Below are 18,166 nucleotides of genomic sequence, written 5' to 3'. Positions count from 1 at the left end.
GGTGTCCCAACAGCAGGGACAGAGCAACGACCACGTGGCTCCAAGGGCTTTCCACGGACGCACTCTGTTCATCTGACCCAGCCAAATCATGCCTATAAAGGATTACGGTCACTGATTTAAACAATAATCTACAAATCCCTGATGATATGCATACATAAACGAGTGAATAGTGAATTAAACGAGAAGAAGGGAAATCTTCTCTATGGTAATAATGGAATGAGCACCTGTCATTAAAATGCCTGTTTCAGGCAAGAGTCACTAACGGATGCTACAAACCAGTGGGTGGGAGCTCCCGTCGTGGCTCGGGGATAATGAACCTGACTAGTATCCATGAGGACGTAGGTTCAATCCCTGGCCCTGCTCAGTGGGTTAAGGACCTGGCGTTGCTGTGGCTGTGGTGTAGGGCAGCGGCTGCAGCTCTGATTCGACCCTTAGCCTGGGAACCTCCATATGCCGTGGGTGCAGCCCTAAAAGGACCAAAAAAAAAAAAAAGAAAAGAAAAGTTAAGGAAAAGTGATCTCAGAAACAGTTCAGAATACAACTTCACAGGCCGGGCTGGCTCACGGCATTTCCTTACTGAGTTGGGCAAATTCTCTGTGTGCATTGGAGCGCTGAGTGGGGCCACTTCTGTGGGTGCTTGAGCCGGACTCAACGACTGCTATGGGGGCAGCGAAACACGACAACTGTCTTCGGGGACCCGAGGCTGCCCTACTGGGCAGGGAGGGGGCCTTCTCACCAGCCCCTCCTGCCCTTGTCCTGCGTGGGGTCGGGGGGCTCCCGTCTCCACCTGGTGCCCAGGCCAGTGTCTCATTTTCACCCCCCACACCCAGCAGGTGCCGACTTTCTGTCCCCGACCTGTCCCTCAGACCTACTGTTACAGTTCTCCTGTGACGCCTGCGTTGTCTGGCGTCAGGAGCAGTTTCCTCTCTGACGCCGCGGGCTCTGCTCCGCCGCCATCCACCCTACAGGGCTCCGCCCGCGCACATGCTGACAAAGCACACGGATGCCAGCCCAACGCTGGGTTTTACAGGCAAATAAAGAAGCCCAGAGAGAAGCGCCGGCTTGGTTGTGATCAACGTCTGCAAAGGAACTGCGGCTGGGGCGCAGACGGCCTGACCCCAGCCAGGCCTGGCCTTCCACAAACTCAGCCACCTGACCTGTCACCTCTGACCCAAACCATCGGGCAAGGAGCCCTTGTGGGAGGAAGAGGTTCGTGATTAATCTCTCGCTTTTTCTTTTTTTTTTTCTTTTTTCTTTTTTTTTTGCCCCCATCAAAAAAAAAAGCAGCCTCTGCAACAAACCCCCTAACTCCTATCTCCTACCTTCTAGGTTGGCGAACTGGACCCTTTGATCCCGGCACAAGCCTCATGCCCTGTCCCCCTGGTGAGTGTCACCACTGTCATCTGGACTTTGACGACATCTGACGAATTTAGAACACACATCAGCCATCCCCACCAAACCCCAAGCATCCTCCTTTCTGTGGACGATGCAGCCTAAACACACTTCTGTGTACTCTGCGGATTCTACACCCTGACGCCTGCGTACACAAGGAGATGCACGGGTGTGTGTGTGTGTCTCTGTGTCTTACTCATGATAATGCCAAGGGGGGAAAGGACAAAGAAGAAAGATCTGAATTAATACGGGACAGAAAAGAATCACAGATGATCAATAAACACGTTAAATTTCAAAGGGAAAGGTTTACGCGGGTGGCTAAGCCGTCAGTTTCATCACCTTTTTCAGCTTTGGTGAATGAGAAGGTGTAAAGAGGCTGCCACTCAGATAAAATGCACGCGCAGCCAAGGGTTCTTGGAAAGAAAGGTGTCCCTTCAGGTGGAACATGGTCCAGGGGCAGCCCAAAGTCGGAAAGCACCTGCTCCACCTGGGAAGGAGCCCAGAACATTCTGAAGGACAGCGTGAAGGAGACGCCACCGTTTCCGAGGCAGACCAGCGTTAGGGGAAAGGTTTTAGGGGACACTTTAAAACGGGGGGGGATGGGGATGGGGGCACCCCGGCGGAGAGCCCCGCGTGCGCACCCCGCAGCGCCTACCTCCAGCACAGCCACCTCCTGTCCGTTGCGGAGCAGCCGGAAGGTCAGGGGGTGTTTGGAGTCCAGCCCCGGGATGACCTCGCAGCCGCGCAGCGGGATGGAGACGACGTGGGTCTTCAGGTCGGCCCTGTCCTTGTGCAGGATGAGCTTGTTGTCCTTGACGCGGCACCAGCGCTCCCGCCAGCGGCTGTTGGACAGCACGTTCAGGTAGCCTGGGGGGAGAGCGGCCGTCAGCCTCCCGCGGGGATGACGAGCTGGGGGCCCGCCTGGGGGTGGAGGGCTGAGCCTTCGGGGGCGGGCAGGAGAGCGGGGAGGAGGACACGCAGCCGCCCCCAACAGCCGAAGGGGTGCCCCGCCCGCCCCCCGCCGAAAGGGCTCGGACCTTTCTGAGCAGCTGCAAGCGACACCTGCCTGCAGCACCAGCTGCAGGGAGGCCGCCGCCGAGTGAGCACTGAGATGATCTGAAAGCGAAGCCTTTCCAAGAAACGGCCCTGGGGGAGGATATGCCCCCCCCCTCCCCGCAGCATCAGCAAAGGATGCAAGTCCTGGGGCCCGGCCGCCCCCATGCCCTCTGCCGAGGCTCTGCCCAACCGCTGAGGTCAGCCGGGCCTCAGGCTGCATGACAGCCTCCGTGCAGGATGGAATGGGATGGATTTACAAGGACAGGCCTCGTTTTTAAGAAAGGAAACTGCAAATACAGGAAAATGACCATTTTCATTTGTCACAAACATACAGTGCATTTTTCTAGAAATAACAACGCTCAAAACGTAGATTTTACGGGGTGGCTATGCTTCTCAGCCCCCCACCACGCTAGTGAGTTACTGTCGCCTTCAGCACTGAGGCCGTGAGCGGGACAGCATGTACGACGCAGGTCGGGGAGGAAGAAGAACAAGAGGGACTCCTTAAGCCGTTCAGCTGCTCCTGCAATTGGGTACACATGTGTACACACATGCACACACACACACACATGCACACACACACACACATGCGCACATGTGCACACACACACATGTACCACTGCGCACACATGCAGATCAAAACACAAATAAAGAAATCTTTTTTGATCCTGGTTTTTTTCAAGGTCTTTCTCAAAGGGATTGGAAAGACGCTTTGGGCCTCTTCTGTGTTCTCCGCTTACACTCCTCATTAGCAATGGGAAAATGCTATAAAGGCAGAAACCAAACCCAAACAAACCCCCAAACAAATACGTACATTACAGGGCCCAGAAGAACACTTTCTACCTCACACATAAATATTACTCTACTTCACTGCTCAATGAATCGACTAGGAAGACGCTCAGGCTACTGGAAGGTTCGCTGGGCTAACTGCGACGTCAGTTCTGTCCTTGAGGGAACCTGGACCCAAAGCTCCAGCCTGGGACACCAGGTGCCGTCCTTGGAAAATAACGGGAAAGGGGAGACGCCAGCGCATCGGCTCCAGTGCCCAGGCCACAAGCCGCTTGTACTTTACACCCTTTGGAGGGGCCACAGGGAGGGGAGTCAGGCCGGAGAAGCAGCAGTCACAGCGGGGAGGAGAAGGCTGGCGGCCTGATTCGTGAGTCTTGTTCACGGTCACCCAACAAAGACCGACCCGCAGTTCATCGGAGCGTGGAAGGTGGCCGAGAAGAGGCTGCTATTTTCCTTCTGTGAAATACTATTTGTAAATGGTGCAGGTCCGACACACTAATTCTTTTTTAAGCTCTCCTTAAAAGCGTATAGTCAAATATAACATCTGAATATCGGAGCGACGGCTCCACAACTACTTAGTACCTCTGACCTTGGTACCGCCGCTAAGTCATCGGCCGGGCTGAAGGCCCGCGTCCTTGGACGTGTGTGAAATAGCTGCCGACTGGACCCATCATAAGCACGTTCCCAGCGAGAAGGGACACACGTGGCCTACAGACCAGGATGGCGGGCTCTGATGACGGAGAGATAAGCAGAGGCAACGGGACCGCGCTCGGCTACCTCCATCTGCCAGGACACACAAGGCGACACAGGGGCCCACAGTTTTCAGCAGGAAGCACGGGGCACAGGGTGGGGGAGGGTGGGGGCGTGGGGCCTATGTGGGCCCTGGGGTGGGTCCCCTCCTGTGCCTGAGAGGTGGGGGTCTCCCCAGGCCTGGAGAAGCGGGGAGCATGGCAAACTAAGAGGCGAACGTTGGGGACCTGGTCGCAGAAAACTTTGGAAGTTGTTGCAGGGACCTGGCCTTGGCACAGGAGACAGCGGGGGCGGGGTGAGGTCTGCCGGGGGAGGCAGGTGCAGAAATGTTTAGGGAGGATCCAGGCCTTTGCAGCAACGTGACGAGACTCCCCCAAGCTCCCGCGTGGCTTTGGGAGATTCGAATTCACCCCTGGCAGCACTTCTGGCAGCAGGGGTGGGGGCAGCAGCTTCTGGGTGCAGCTCTGCTGACGGAACGAATGACCCAGGTCCCGGAGGGGTGAAGGTACCGCCTCCCCTCCGAGCCGCCAAGTGCTCTGAGCATCTGACACCTGAGTCACAGGCGGAGTCACACTTTGCTCCGAGCAGGACTTCATAGGAAGTTACCATCTTTTAACATCTGCCTCATATTTACGTGGTTACGAGAATCATGGTGGCTAAACGGCGAACTCCAGGGAAACGTGCCACATTCGGGCAGCTGGCCCCCCTGCCAGCCCCACCGCCCTCTGCTCTTCTCCCAGGAGGGAGCCTCCCCTCCTACTTCTGGAAGGACTCTGGAATCAGAGGGCAGGTCCCGTGTCCCCAACTATCCTCCCACCCACTGGACACCTCGAGGCTGGGCTGGAACTCGCTGACACGGGACCCCCAGCAGCCTGGAGATGATCGGCCACCACTAGGTGGTGCCAGAGAGCAGCGAGGCGCGTCCAGGGCCCGCCTGGTCATTTCAATGCCCTGCATTATAAGGCAATTCCAATATAATTTGATTTTTCTTGGCAGGGGAGTTCCACTTATCATGTTATGGTGAGGCATTACATGTTACGGTATCTTGACAATTTGGAAATTTCGCTTTGCTGTTCTGAGATTATCTTTGCTCTGAATTCTGCAGAAGGAACTCTAGGGCTTCTTGCAAAAGCATGGTGGCAGGTGTGCACAAGGTTTCAGGAAAACGGCCTGAGGCTGAGCAAACATGCACGACTACAGGAGGGGACAGATGTAACAGCCCCACGCTCAGCCACTGGCGCTCTCGAGTGCAAGCAGCCGCAGAACAGGCAGGGCCTCCTGGCAGACGGGGCTGAGAGTCACTGCTCGCTTCTCTGGGACGGGAAGGGCGGTGTCTGCCTGAGCTGCGTCTCCTGTGCTTCGGTCATGTTTCTGGCAGGACCGTCACATGACTGCATGTCTGACTTTAGCGAGTCTTGGTTTGCAACCAGCTGGGACGAAAGGAGCAGCTGAGCAGCAGCCAGGGCCTCGGGGGCGGAGGAGGGGCTCGTTGGTTCAGATGCCACCAACAGCTGAGCCCGGCCCTGCTGCCGACACCCATAGCCTCCCCTCCCAGTGGGACATGTGTCCTCTGGTGGGCAGATGCATCCAGTGACTCAAGACCCCCTGACGTGGTGACTGACACCAAGAATGCTTCTGCCCCGAGGAAGTGTCCCCTGATCTTGGTGGGTAGACTGGGCTAGAAGGCGAGAGGCACCTGCGCCTCCTGTGTAACGTCCTGCATATCCGCCAAAAATCCTGCTGCTGAAAGCTTCACAGAGTCCCAGCCATCACAGCCAGAGGGGGCCCTGGAAATACAGCAAGTCCTGCCCCCTGGGAGGACCCCATCGTCACCCTTGGGGACCTGGCCCTTCACTCAGCTCTGGATGCCCCTCACCTGCACCTCCTCTCGTCTGCCCCTGCCCTCACGTTGCCTTGACCGTGTCTGGTACGCTTAGGTTTACCAGGTGAACAAATGAGTAACGTCAGGGACCATTTATGAGCATAGATTAGGAGACAGGCAGTGAGCTTAGCGTTTCTTGATTTCAGTCTCAATTCTAAGGAAAACAAAGTCACTTAAGCCCATTTCACAGGTGGGGAACCTGAAGCTCAGAGAAGTTTGTCATTTGCTTAATTAAGATAATTCATTCCATCAACAAGTGTTTACTGAGCTGCTATTATCTGCCAGGCTCTGTGCTTGGTACTGAGGGGGTCAGACCTGCATCTTAATCCAAACCAGAGGGAAAGGCCGGCAATTTAGTTGAGACAAGATTGCCGGAGGCCCTGAGCTGACTTAGCCCAGGATGACGATTAGTCTAAGGTTTCAAAACTCCCACTGGGGAGCTCCCCAGTGACCTAGTGGGTTAAGGACCTGGTGTCACTGCAGAGGCTTGGGTCACTGCTGTGGCAGGGATTCGATCCCTGGCCTGGGAACTTCTGCATGCTGCCAGTGCAGCCAAAAAAAAGGAAGACGAAAAGCCCCCCACTGGGTAGCCTGCAGGGACAAAGGGGAAGGAAGTGGACCATAGAGCCGCTTATGTCCTCGTCCAAACGACAGACAGAAATGGGGTGCAGAGGAGGGAGAACTGTGAAATCCACCCCCGCACGGGTTCAACAGCCCAAGTTATAAAGTGACAGTCATTCTGGACCTGTCCGCTCTGGAGATGGGCAAATAAAAGACCGGTCTCTGCTCCCGGGCCTGTGGGCACGCCTGACCGTCTTGTCCAAGAGGCTGTTTGCAGCGCGGCCCTGGCTGGTGCATGAGGCTGGGCGGGACAGGGGGAGCCGGCCTGGTCAGCTGGGCTGTGGGCCCCCTCCCATGGGAAGCTGTCCTTCCCGCCAGCATTTCCGCTGTACGCAGAGGCCCGGCTGGCCAGGAGAGCTGGGGCTGCGCCAGCCCACGGGGCACATGCTCCGGGCAGCTCGAGGGCAGTGGGTGCAGGGCCTCTGCTCAGCAGTGCTGGCATCTTGGGTCTCATCGAGCTACTCTTCCTGCCTGACACTTTGCGGCTGTCCCCAGACAGCGGAAAATCGCCACCCCAGCTGGCCTTGACTCCTCTACAGACGCCTCCCCTGGTCCCTCGCCCGGCAGAGAGCTAGGTGACAGGTTTAAGGTGTTGTGGGCAGAGATCGGTCTCTGACTAGACCGATGTCCACTCGGAGTCCAGTGGGAACCCATGCACGACAATCACAGGCTGAGCCACGCCGGGACTGCTCTGAGCAACCCCTGGGCCTCCAGCCAGGAGCCCAGGTGGCTGTTCACGAGGGGCTGGGGAGGAGGGCAGCTCTGGGGACCGTGACACCATGGGGACGGCCGGTGCTGCAGGACAGCAACGGGGTTGGCCGGCATGCCTGGCCCTGTCCCCAGCTGACCACGTGACTCAGGGCGAGGCCACATGCTCCCTGGCCTCAGCGTCCCCACCGTAAGTAAGACCAGAGGTCTGGACCACAGTCATTAGGCTGCCTTCCACACGAATGCTGGTTTTTCATGAAAGAACCTCTATTTCCTCCACCGACCTAGAGCAGTTATAAGAACAAAAACCCAAGGCTAAAGCAGTGGTTCCCTTTGTGTTGGCTAATCCCCTCTTTCCGCTTTTTTTTTTTTTTTCCTTTCTTTTTAGGCCCGCACCCGTGGCATATGGAGGTTCCCAGGCTAGGGGTCGAATCGGAGCTGTAGCCTCTGGCCTACGCCACAGCCACAGCAACGCCAGATTCGAGCTGCATCGGCGACTTACACCACAGTTCACGGCAATGTCCGATCCTTAATCCACTGAGTGAGGCCAGGGATCGAACCTGCGTCCTCACAGATGCTAGTCGGGCTCATTACCACTGAGCCACGACGGGAACTCCTCCCCCTTCCGTCTGTAGCCCTGACTCCCTCCTCCAGGACAGGCAGAGGGAGCAGCGCCCTGGCATCAGCAGGCCCCTGCCCGCCTCGAGAGCGCCGGCCCGTGGGCTTGGTGTTGGCAGGGCGGCTGTCTTCACCTTCTCTTTAGGGCTGGGCCACTGGGCTGTAGAAAGCGCGTCAGTCAGCCCACCCCTGGGACCCAACTGCCGCGTGACGGGGTCAAGTTCAGGGCCTCTCAACACTGGGCTCTGGGACCCCGGGCTCCTCGGGGTCACCACTCCCCTCCCCACGCCACCTGCAGGCAGCTGGCTCCTGGGGTCTCGGCCGCCTGCCCGGCCCCCTCCTGCTCCACAAGCACCCCATACTGCCGCCCAGGGGTCACTGTCACCAAAACTCCATTGCGAGGTCCTAGAATCACACCTGGAAAGTCAGACGGGAGCCGAGATCCACCTGCCTTCCCTTCAGGAGGCACCGCCCACGCCCAGCTGGGACCCACACGGCCCGGCCCCTCACCTGAGCCTCCAGCCTCTGGCCTGGGCGGGGTGTCTGCTGAATGACTGTGTGTGTGGGGGGGGGGGCGGTGGCCCAACTCTGGTCCTTCTGGGCAGCATCTGATGACACATCTTTTGGCCTCTCCCCAAATAACCCAGCACCTCGGACAGGACAGATGCTCACTGAGCGAGGAAGGGGGGGGGGCAGTAAACAGAGTGACCTCGAGTCGAGACACTGTGGCCCTTGCACTAAGGCAGAGCCGCGTGCGAGCGGTGCCACACAGGGAAGTGCAGCCTGTTCGTGTTTTTTTTAAGGGTAAATATCCATCTTTCGGCCTCTAATGTTTTTCTCCTTAAAGGAGCGCATGGGTCTCGCAGACCTGGTGCCTCAGGAAACACTGTGTAGGCAGCATCTCGTTTATCCAGGGATGCTGCCCCTGACGTCTGGTGTCTACGGGACGCCCTACAGGCTCCCCATTGTCCCTTTGTCCTCCTCCTGTTGGTGATCAGCCCTTGCAGGTCTGTCTCCATCCCAGGACTTGGAGTTCCGGGCACTTGGCCACTAGACCATCGGGGTCCAGGTGCCTCCCGGTGCTGACCAGCCTGCCAGGCAGCAGCTGCTGGAGCCCAGGGTGAGGAAGACAGAGGCAGGTGGGGCTGCCAGACTGGACGTGAAGCTGGGTCTGAGCCACAGGTGTCCCCAGAAAGTGGAGCTGTGCTCCCTCGGGCGGGGAAGGCTGGCCCGGGGGTCCGTAAAGGCCCTGCCACACCCACAGCCCCTCCTTCTCAGCCAACCTCTCCTGCATTCGTACCAGCTTAAAACCACTCAGGCGGAAAGTGGAAGAACCTCCTGGGATCAACGAGAGAGTTCGTTTTTCATCTCACCCGCCCTGTAACGTCCCCAAGTCAAAATCGAGTCCATCCCCAGAGTTTAAGGGAAGGCAAACCCAGTTCCAAAGAGGCTCACCCCTGAGACTGGGACAGGGACACAGAGGTCCCCCAGGAGAGTTGTGGCGTGTGGGGTGGGGCGGGGCGCGGCGGGCAGCCCGTCTTACCGCAGGTGGGCACGTCCTCCTCGGCCGAGGACGTCTGCTCGTCGGTCGACGGCTTTTTCTTCCCCAGACCGATGATCTTGGTGATTTTCTTCCCTGTGACTTTGGTCACGGTCCCTTTGGCCTCGGATTTGGAACTTTTCTTCCTCTTAACTGTCAGGAATGAGGACAACCAAGAAGCAGGTTTCAGTGGCGGATTTTCCTTGAAGAAACAGCCACATCAAGTGTGAGCCACGCCCCGTTCTTCCCTGGGTTTCACTTATCGCGCACCTGCTCTGTGCCAGCTGCCGGGCCAGATCCCACAGAACGCAGCATTTTTCAAGCTGTAAATGCCACAAACACAGACAATTCCCCCTTATCCTACGGGCATGGGAGTCTAGGAGTTTTTGTATGCAGGCTGCTGGGAGGACTGGGGACATGGGGCTAAAGTCACTGGGCTGTTTATGTGCCAGGTCGGCCAATAGGCCCGTTACCCCGTGCGGAAGTCGTGAACGCGTGAGCGTTACTTGGGGACAAGTGTCGCTTCCGCACACATTAGCACGAGGGCCTCGAGTCTCTTCTCGTGCCAGCTGCACCATCGGTGGGAACGTGCCAAGGCACCCAAATCGCACTGCACTCGCTCAGCACAGGCCAGGGCGCGACACCTTCAAAGAGGAAGCTGGAGTTTTCAGAGTCACTCCCCGTGGCTCTGGTCACAGAGTCTGGACTGTTCAGCTAAGAGGCTCTCGTTCAGGAAAAGCTGCAGGAGGTCGGGCCTCCTCTGCGCGGGCGGCAGAGAAATCCGAGCTGGGCCATGGCTGGGAGCAAGGGCGCACCCCTGACGTTTCTCAGCTGCAAATGGCTCAAGAGTGAGCGGCCAGAACCAAGCTACGGTAAGAAGGTCAGAAGGTACTGAAGCGATTAGCTTCCTTCAGCGACTGTTTATTAAGAGTCTACCGTATGCAAAGCGCCACGCCAGGCAGAAAGCGTTGGAACCGAGGCCACCTTGACAAAGCCCAGAAAGCCGCTCTTGTTAAAGGGAAAAGGGAGAGTATCAGACACAGACGTCTTCACGTACGTGTCCACGTGGACACGGACAGCTGGACAGGTTTCACTCTGCAGAAGCTGCTTTTATGCACGGGCCCTGGGAGAGGACACAGCCCACAAGAAGAGAGACCCCGGGCAGTGCCTGCTGAGCCCGGGTGTCTGGGCAGGAACCTGAGATTGCATGTTATTCTATTTCAGGGCAAAAGTTAAAGATAGCTTTCCTGCCTTTCACGCCCCAAAATGTGCCCCGTGAAGACAAAGATAATACCTTCCACACGGCAGCTTCCCGTGGGAAGAACTAAAATTACCCTCGGCCACGACCGAGGTGGAAAATCACATGAGCGAAGGCAGAGATCGGGACCCTGGAATTGTCACAAAAGCCCAGGTGACATGGGTTCATCGAGAGTCTCAATTCATCAAGAGTCGGCCTGGCCGGCTCTTTGGTTTAAGGCGACTTCATTTCTGAGCCACAAGGCGCCCGCTCCACCCCGGGGCTGGGGGCGGAGAAGCTGGGTGGGGAAACAGAGGCTGCTATTTTGCACCAGCAAAGCTGCCCCGTCCCCTCAAACCCCGCCTCCTCTCTGCCCACACAAGGCCGAGCCAACTGGAGGTCAAGCCTCAGACTGGGACAGGACAGGTGCAAAACACATCTGAGAGAGGACTTGCATTCCAAATAAAAAACGCTCAGAAGTCCACGAGAGCAAAAAAAACCCCAATGAGAATAGGGGCAAAAGATTTTAACTGACATTGCCCCCGGGGTGACAGACACAGAGGTAGCAAAAAAGCCATGAAAAAAGGATCCGTGTTGTCCTCACGGGGAGATGTACGGTCAAGGCACAATTACACAGCACCGCACACCTAGGAGAGTGGCCCAAATAAACAGAACACAACAGAAAAGACAGCACAAGGCTGGCGGGAAGGTACACGCGTGCACGTGACCACAGGGTCTCACTCTGAGGCATCGGCCAAGAAAAATGAAAACCCATCCCTGCAAAAGCCTGACTGTGGATGTGCCTCCGTCAGCGCTCTTGTGAACGGCTCTACCCGGAGACAACCAGGAAATGGGTAATTCATGGATACATCCACCCTGGCATCCTGCTCCGCCAAGGAACAGACCTCGGGCCCACCACGTGGACGCCCCCCAAACGCGTGGCGCCGATGGGAAGGAGCAGACCCAGGAGGCTGTTTCACGGGACTCCACTTAGAGGACAGAAAACAGGTGTGGGGCCATCGGGGGCATCTCGGGTGATGGAAACGCTCCAGATCCTGACTCTCGTGAAGGGTACATGCCTGTGTTGGTCAAGGAACCGTATGCCCCCGGAGGGTGAATCTCACCATGTGAAATGTACACCTTTATAAAGCGGACCTAAAAAAATTCAGCGTTTGTGCACCCGTGTCCCTAGCAGCTCTATTCACAATAGCCAGAGGTGGAGGCAACCCAATGTCCCCGCACGGACAGGTGGAGACCATTTGTGGTCCATCCCAAGGAATATTATTCAGCCTTGAAAAGGAAGGGAATCCTGTTCCAGGCTGCAACGTGGCTGACCTGTGAGGACCTCATACTAGGTGAAACTAGCCAGCCACCGAAAAGACAGATACTACACGATCCCACTTCCATGAGGCTCCTAGAGCAGCTGAAAATTACAGAGAGACAAGGCAGCCTGGCGGGTGGGGGGCCAGGAAGAGGGGAGAGGGTGGTGAGTTAGTTTCATGAGGGCAGAGCTTGAGTTTTCAGGATGGAAAGTTCTAGAGAGGAAAACAGTGATGACAGCTCAGCCCTGTCGACCCACTTCCTGCTGCTGAAACGGGACTTAGAAATGGTTAGGACACGGGGCTCCCGTCGCGGCTGTGAACTGAAGCCTGGCGCTTCCCATCAGCCTCTACATGGAGTGACACACGAGCCACTGCAGCTGCCGCCCGGAGCTCAGCGGGAAGCCAGGAGCGAGGCCCTCTGTGTGCTGGGGAAACTGGGAGACCAGGTCTTTGGAGAGTCAGACATTTTTAGGAGATTCTACGTGCCCAACTCCTGCATCGCCTCATGTCTAGAAAAACACTAAAATCCTTCATGGTGATGTCTGCTCCTTGAGACGGGTCGTGACCTTCAGGAGACCAGCAACAAACTTTTGTAAGACGTGTGTGTGCTGCATGCACCCCCCCCCCCCAGCTTGATCATATCCTGAGGTTCCCGCTTTTCCTCCTTGGGTGGTATTTCAGCCCCGTCTGTAGTTAAGGAGGAAGAATGTCGCCGTCATGGGTGAATGGGGTCCCCTCCAAGGGTGAGAGCTGTGAAAACTCAGGATCCCGGCCCTGAGGGCGCTGCCCATCGCAGGACTGACTTGCGGGAGCCTGGCCTCTGGTGCTCCTGTTCCCTGTCCTTTACTGCAAAACCCCTATACATCCTAGCGCCCCCCCCCCCCGCCTCCTGGGAGCGGTTTCTCGGGGCTCCCTGAGCTGCTGTCCCCCGGGCTTGCATTCTAATTTCACCCCAAGTAAAACTTAACTCTCAACTTTCAGGTTCTGTAATTTTTAGTTGACGTGGCTCAGCGGTTAGTTAACGAACCCAACTCGTATCCATGAGGACGCGGGTTCACCCAGTGAGTTAAGGATCTGGCGTTGCCCTGAGCTGTGGTGTAGGTCGCAGATGTGGCTCGGATCCTGCTTTGCTGTGGCTGTGGTGTAAGCCAGTGGCTACAGCTCCGATTCGACCCTAGCCTGGGAACCGATTCGACCCTAGCCTGGGAACCTCCATATGCCGTGGGAGCGGCCCTGAATAGACAAAAAAAAACCCTGGTTAGACAGTATGTGTATGTTACCCATGTATTTCGCCACAATTTTTTAAAAAAATTATTAAATGAAGGTGAAATAAAGACACATCCAGGTAATCTTTTTTGAAAAGATCAGCCGTCTGTGAGCCTGGCCTCCTGGTTTTAAAGACGGGGGAAACTGAGACTTCTCAAAGAGGAAAGACTCGCTCAAGATCGAGTTCTTAGGCCAAGGCAGCGCCGGGATGGGCACATGGGTTTCCAGCCTCACCCAAAGTGCTTTTCCTTGAAAAACAGTGCCTCTCCCAGCGAGATGGCAGCAGCAGCACCCCACCCCCGCTGCAAACGTGTCTCAGCCTTGAACCAGCGGAGGAAGGCGCCGGCAGTGAGTCACAGCTTAAAATGTATGCAGGACACATCATCAAGCCGGTCCGCGAAAAGGCGGGCCGAGGTCTGGGAGGACTGAAACAGGGCCCGGGAAGCCTCGGATTAACCGGAGCTTCCTCTGGACGTCAGTCACCGTAACACAGCAGGACGCCGTCTGCACAACCGGATTCACAGACACACGTTCCGCATCATCAGAGTTTGCCGATCCAGGGGGAGGGTTTCTGTTTGGGGTTTCAGTTGCTCCATCTGGGGCAGGAGCAGCACTCACCGTGTTCCTTTCCATTACACGCAGTCACTCCGTTTTCTGTGACACCCTCCCCGTCGGAGCTGGGTCTCTCTGAAGACAGTTTCTGGGTGGATAAAAAGACTAAGTTACGCTTACAGTGGTCACACCAAGTGATGTGCTGCATGGACCCATCCGAAGTTATCTCAAAAATGAAAGGAGTTCCCTGGTGGCTCTGTGGGTTAAGGACCTGGCATTGGCACTGCTGTGGCTTGGGTTGCTGCGGTGGTGTGCGTTCGATGCCTGGCCTGGGAACAGGTCGTGAGCACAGCCTCACCGCCAAAAAAAAAAAAAATGAAAGAAAACGTGAGCCATGGTCACAGCAAACCCTGAGCTGAGTGAGGGCTCAGCTATAACACAGACCAGTCGGGTTGCTATAAGAGCTTCACAAAAACAAGGGGAGGAGTTCCCGTCGTGGCTCAGTGGTTAACGAATCCAACTAGGAACCATGAGGTTGCAGGTTTGGTCCCTGCCCTCGCTCAGTGGGTTAACGATCCGGCGTTGCCGTGAGCTGTGGTGTAGGTTGCAGACGCGGCTCGGATCCCGCGTTGCTGTGGCTCGGGTGTAGGCCGGTGGCCACAGCTCCGATCAGACCCCTAGCCTGGGAACCTCCATATGCCGCGGGAGCGGCCCAAGAAATGGCAAAAAGACAAAAAAAGGGGGGGGGGAAATGCAAGAGCTTGTACAAACACACACTATGGTACCAAGCCTATTTCACTGAAATCACTTTTTCCAGTGATTAAGTGAAAAAATACTCAGATTACAAAAACTTACTCCCCTCACGAGGCCCTAGTACCCTTCCAGAAATAAAGGGCACACCACCTGTTTAACTTCTCGCCGGCATTCACCAATAATCAGGCGAGGCTCAAGTATCTGTTCATAACAGAACGCTGAGGAGGCGCACAGAAACACAAGCTGCTATCAAAACCATCCAAGGAGGTGCCCGGGACCCTTGCAGTTACTTTAGTCCTAACGCCTGGATTCGAGGAGCATAGTGGGGACCCCGGGTTAGTATCTGAGCAGGAGACATCGACGTGAACCCCTTCCATTCTGGCCGCAGACCCTGCCTCCGCAGGCAGTGGAGGAAAGAGCCCCAAACCGCCTCTGTCTTGGGAGCTTCGCCTTTCACCCCAGGGCCACTGAGACTGGCCGGCAGGGAGACGGATGCCAGTACGCGGGGAGACCCGGAGCCGCTGGGTTCAGGGTCCAGGCGGGCTGGCAAAAGTGGCGGCAGTCCCCAGCGGCATCAGGAAGAGCCGCAGTGGAAGAATAGTGACATTTAGGGGGGCCCTGGTCTGTGCCACGTTCAGGGATAGATGGCCGAGAGCCCCACTCTCAAGCCAGGAAGCATCCCTGGGACTGGATCAACAGGTCCAGCCACAGGCACCAGCGGCACAGCCTGAGAAACCACGGTAAGGAAGAGCGCGGCCAGTCCCCGCCTGAGTGGGTCAAAGAGGAACTCAGGTTATTGCTGGTGAGAAACAGCAAGGACCAAACTTTCTGGAAAGTAACTTGCTTAGCAACATGAAGTAAAATCTTTAAAAAATTCTATCCTTCGGTCTGGCAATCCAGCTTCTAGGACCCTCCTCTCAGATATCAGAGAAGCAGCAAAGATTTACACAAGGGTGTCAGGTTATTTTAAATGACCCCCCCCCCAAAAAAAGAGTCTAATGGGGGGACATACATGATAGGAAAGTCATACACAAAGACATTATTTAGTTGATGAAAATGCAAAGATGCTTGTTGTGTGTTTTCAAAAACCTGGAAAATTGCTAATAATATAAAGTAAAAAAAAAAAAAAAAAAAGCAAAAAGCAGCATAAGAAATTTTACGCATCAGATCATCCAAACTGCTGAACACACGAAGAGGGAAAAACTGGTTTAAAAACATGCAGAGTTGAGAGGAGCTGCCTCCTCTATGGTGGACACATCAGCGACTTCATTGCTCAAATTTCTGTTTCTCTGAACTTCTCTAAATTCCATACAGTGAGCAGGTATTGGGTTTGTAATCAGGAGAAAGAAGAAGCAGGCCCGTGCATCCCGACCTCAGGGTAAGAGGTGTGAGATTCACTTTACGGGTCAACTGGGAGGGTGTTTGTGGATGAAACTGACACTTACTTTGTATTTATTTATTTTTGCATTTGGGGGCCGACTCCGCGGCCTGTGGAGGTTCCCAGGCTAGGGGGTGAATCGGAGCTGTAGCCACAGCCACAGCAACACGGAATCTGAGCCGCGTCTGCAACCTACACCACAGCTCACGGCAACACCGGATCCTTAACCCACTGAGCGAGGCCAGGGATCAAGCTCGCGTCCTCACGGATCCTAGTTGGGTTCAGTTACCGCCGAGCCCCAGTGGGAAGGCCTCTTTTTCTATTTTTCGACCAGAAGGGCTGACGTCCTCAGAAACGTCATGGCAACTTCGAGGGCGGCCTCGGCCAGCGGGGAGGTGGATTCCTAGAGAGAAGCAGGGCTCTCACCTTCTCCAGTTCTGCCTTGTGCACCGGGGAGCTCGAGGGGGGCGGACGCTCGGAGTCGGCGGGCCCGCCGCAGCCGCTGTAGGCTTCTCTGATGACCTGCGGAGGGACAAGGCCAGAGATGTTCACACCGAGGGGTGGTGGGGACGCGGGGTGTGCAGGAGAGAACCGGGGTCGAAGGATGAGGCTCCTGGAAGCCAGGCCCGCACCTGCACATGCTTCCACGCATGCACGCCCCCAGCCTGGCACTGACAGGTTCTGGGACACGGGAGAGCACGGGGAAAGCCCTGCTCTCAGGGAGCGTCTGGGAGACTGGACACCACGGTACACAATGGGTATCACAAAAAATGAAGGTCAGAGAGCCGTCAGCGCTGCCAAGACCAGACGAGGAGGGGTGGCCGATGCAGGTCAAGAGGCGTCATCCCAGGACGCCGTGACGGCCGGAGGATGTGACCAGGAGCAGAACCGGTGGAAAGGGTTCCAGCAAAGGGAACAAGCTGCAAAGGCATCCTGGCAAGGGCCGGGGTGCCACGCGGCAAGAGATGGGAGGAGAGGCCAGCGGGAGCCTGGGGTCACCACGGTCGCAAGGCTGACACCGACAGCCCTGGGTGGGATGGGTCACCGGGGACAGAGGGAGGCCCAGGAGCAAGACAGGGAGTGGGTCAGTGCATGGGTGGAGCGGCTGAGAGCCTGAGCTGCAGCGGACAGGGAAGCAGATGCAAACCCAGGCGCGCATGTCCAGGGAACGGGGCGACGGGGGAGGCGGCCCTGCCGCTGAGGCCCCAGAGTGTCCCTGCAAGGGAGGCACAGAGGCTGGGGGCCGGGCGGCATGGCTGGAGGGCCACCTAGAAGGACTTTTCAGAGGCAGGCGAGGCCTGGGCTCTGGAGAAAGCGGGGGTGGGGGGATGCAGAAAGGCACCGGGGGAGTGGCTGATGCAGAAAGATCTGTGCCCGTGGCAGGAGGCGAGAGGGCTCCTGAATAACGGATTCTACTCCCCAGGGGACTGTGAGGCAAGCACGTGGTCCTCGCCGAGTCGCAGCCTCTCCACCCTCGGTTTCCTGACCAGCAGAGGACCCCGCTCGCTAGTTACGGTTGAATTCAGAGAAAATGCGACCCTGCCGGCAAAATGCCTGAGCCAGCCCCTGGTACCGTCATCACTGCCAGCACCCTCGTGGTCCGCGGTGAGGGCTCAGAAAGTGCCCCTGGCACAGACCTGAAGGTGTGAGGGCCATCGAGTGGCCCTACTGGTGTTCGCAGCCACCCCTGTGGTCACCCACTGTCCCTTGCACCCGTCCTGAGCTCTTGCAATGAGCCGGGCGTGGTCCCGATCACAGCGGACACACCGCAAACAAGACAGACAAGGCTCCCGGGCTGCTGTGACTTACACTCTTGTGACAGAAGAGCCCCGACGCAAGTCCTTCAAAATGTCTTCTATTCTTTTCGAAACTAAGTTACAATTTGGGTTCAACCCAAATGCCTTCTGAGAAAAAAAAAAAAAGAAAAGAAAAGAAAGGAAAGGAAGAAAGAAATGCCAGAGTCCCAGCTATCTGCATGGAAAGTCTGCAATATGATCTCAGCGGATTCACTCAGCTTGCTCTGGGGGTGGGATTGGAGCCAGGAAGTGGCAGGGGGTCCACATCAGAGACTAAAACAGGAAAAAACCAAAAGAAGAGCCCAGAGAGGCTATTGCAATGCTTCTGCCCTGGCGGATTCTGAGATGTGAAAACAGAAGCACAGGCGACATCCACCTGGCACCCGTGCCACCTAAATATCTCTGACGGAAAAGGTTCGCTCCCCTCATGGTCGCTGTTTCAGTCCGATTTTGCTGCTGCTTTTGGGGGGCGGGTCTTCCTTCCCTCAGCTCCCCGGTGCTTATTAAAC

General features: G+C 56.5%; 1 protein-coding gene across 1 annotated transcript in view; it reads right to left on the bottom strand.

Annotated features, from left to right (window-relative positions):
• Window positions 1-18,166, bottom strand: part of AFAP1 (actin filament associated protein 1) — a gene marked incomplete at its 5' end in the record, with an annotated part of 128,308 nt that overhangs the window by 25,361 nt on the left and 84,781 nt on the right. The window contains 4 exon segments of the mRNA NM_001253821.1: window positions 2,048-2,259; window positions 9,357-9,506; window positions 13,797-13,878; window positions 16,288-16,383. Coding sequence (NP_001240750.1) covers window positions 2,048-2,259; window positions 9,357-9,506; window positions 13,797-13,878; window positions 16,288-16,383 — 540 coding nt within the window.

Source organism: Sus scrofa, chromosome 8 (assembly GCF_054392235.1).
Source record: "Sus scrofa isolate SSC_HxYL_T2T_F1_AM1 chromosome 8, Sscrofa_HxYL_maternal_Yorkshire_Landrace_v2.0, whole genome shotgun sequence".
Classification (NCBI taxonomy): Eukaryota; Metazoa; Chordata; class Mammalia; order Artiodactyla; family Suidae; genus Sus; species Sus scrofa.
This window is presented reverse-complemented; position numbering and strand designations above follow the sequence as displayed.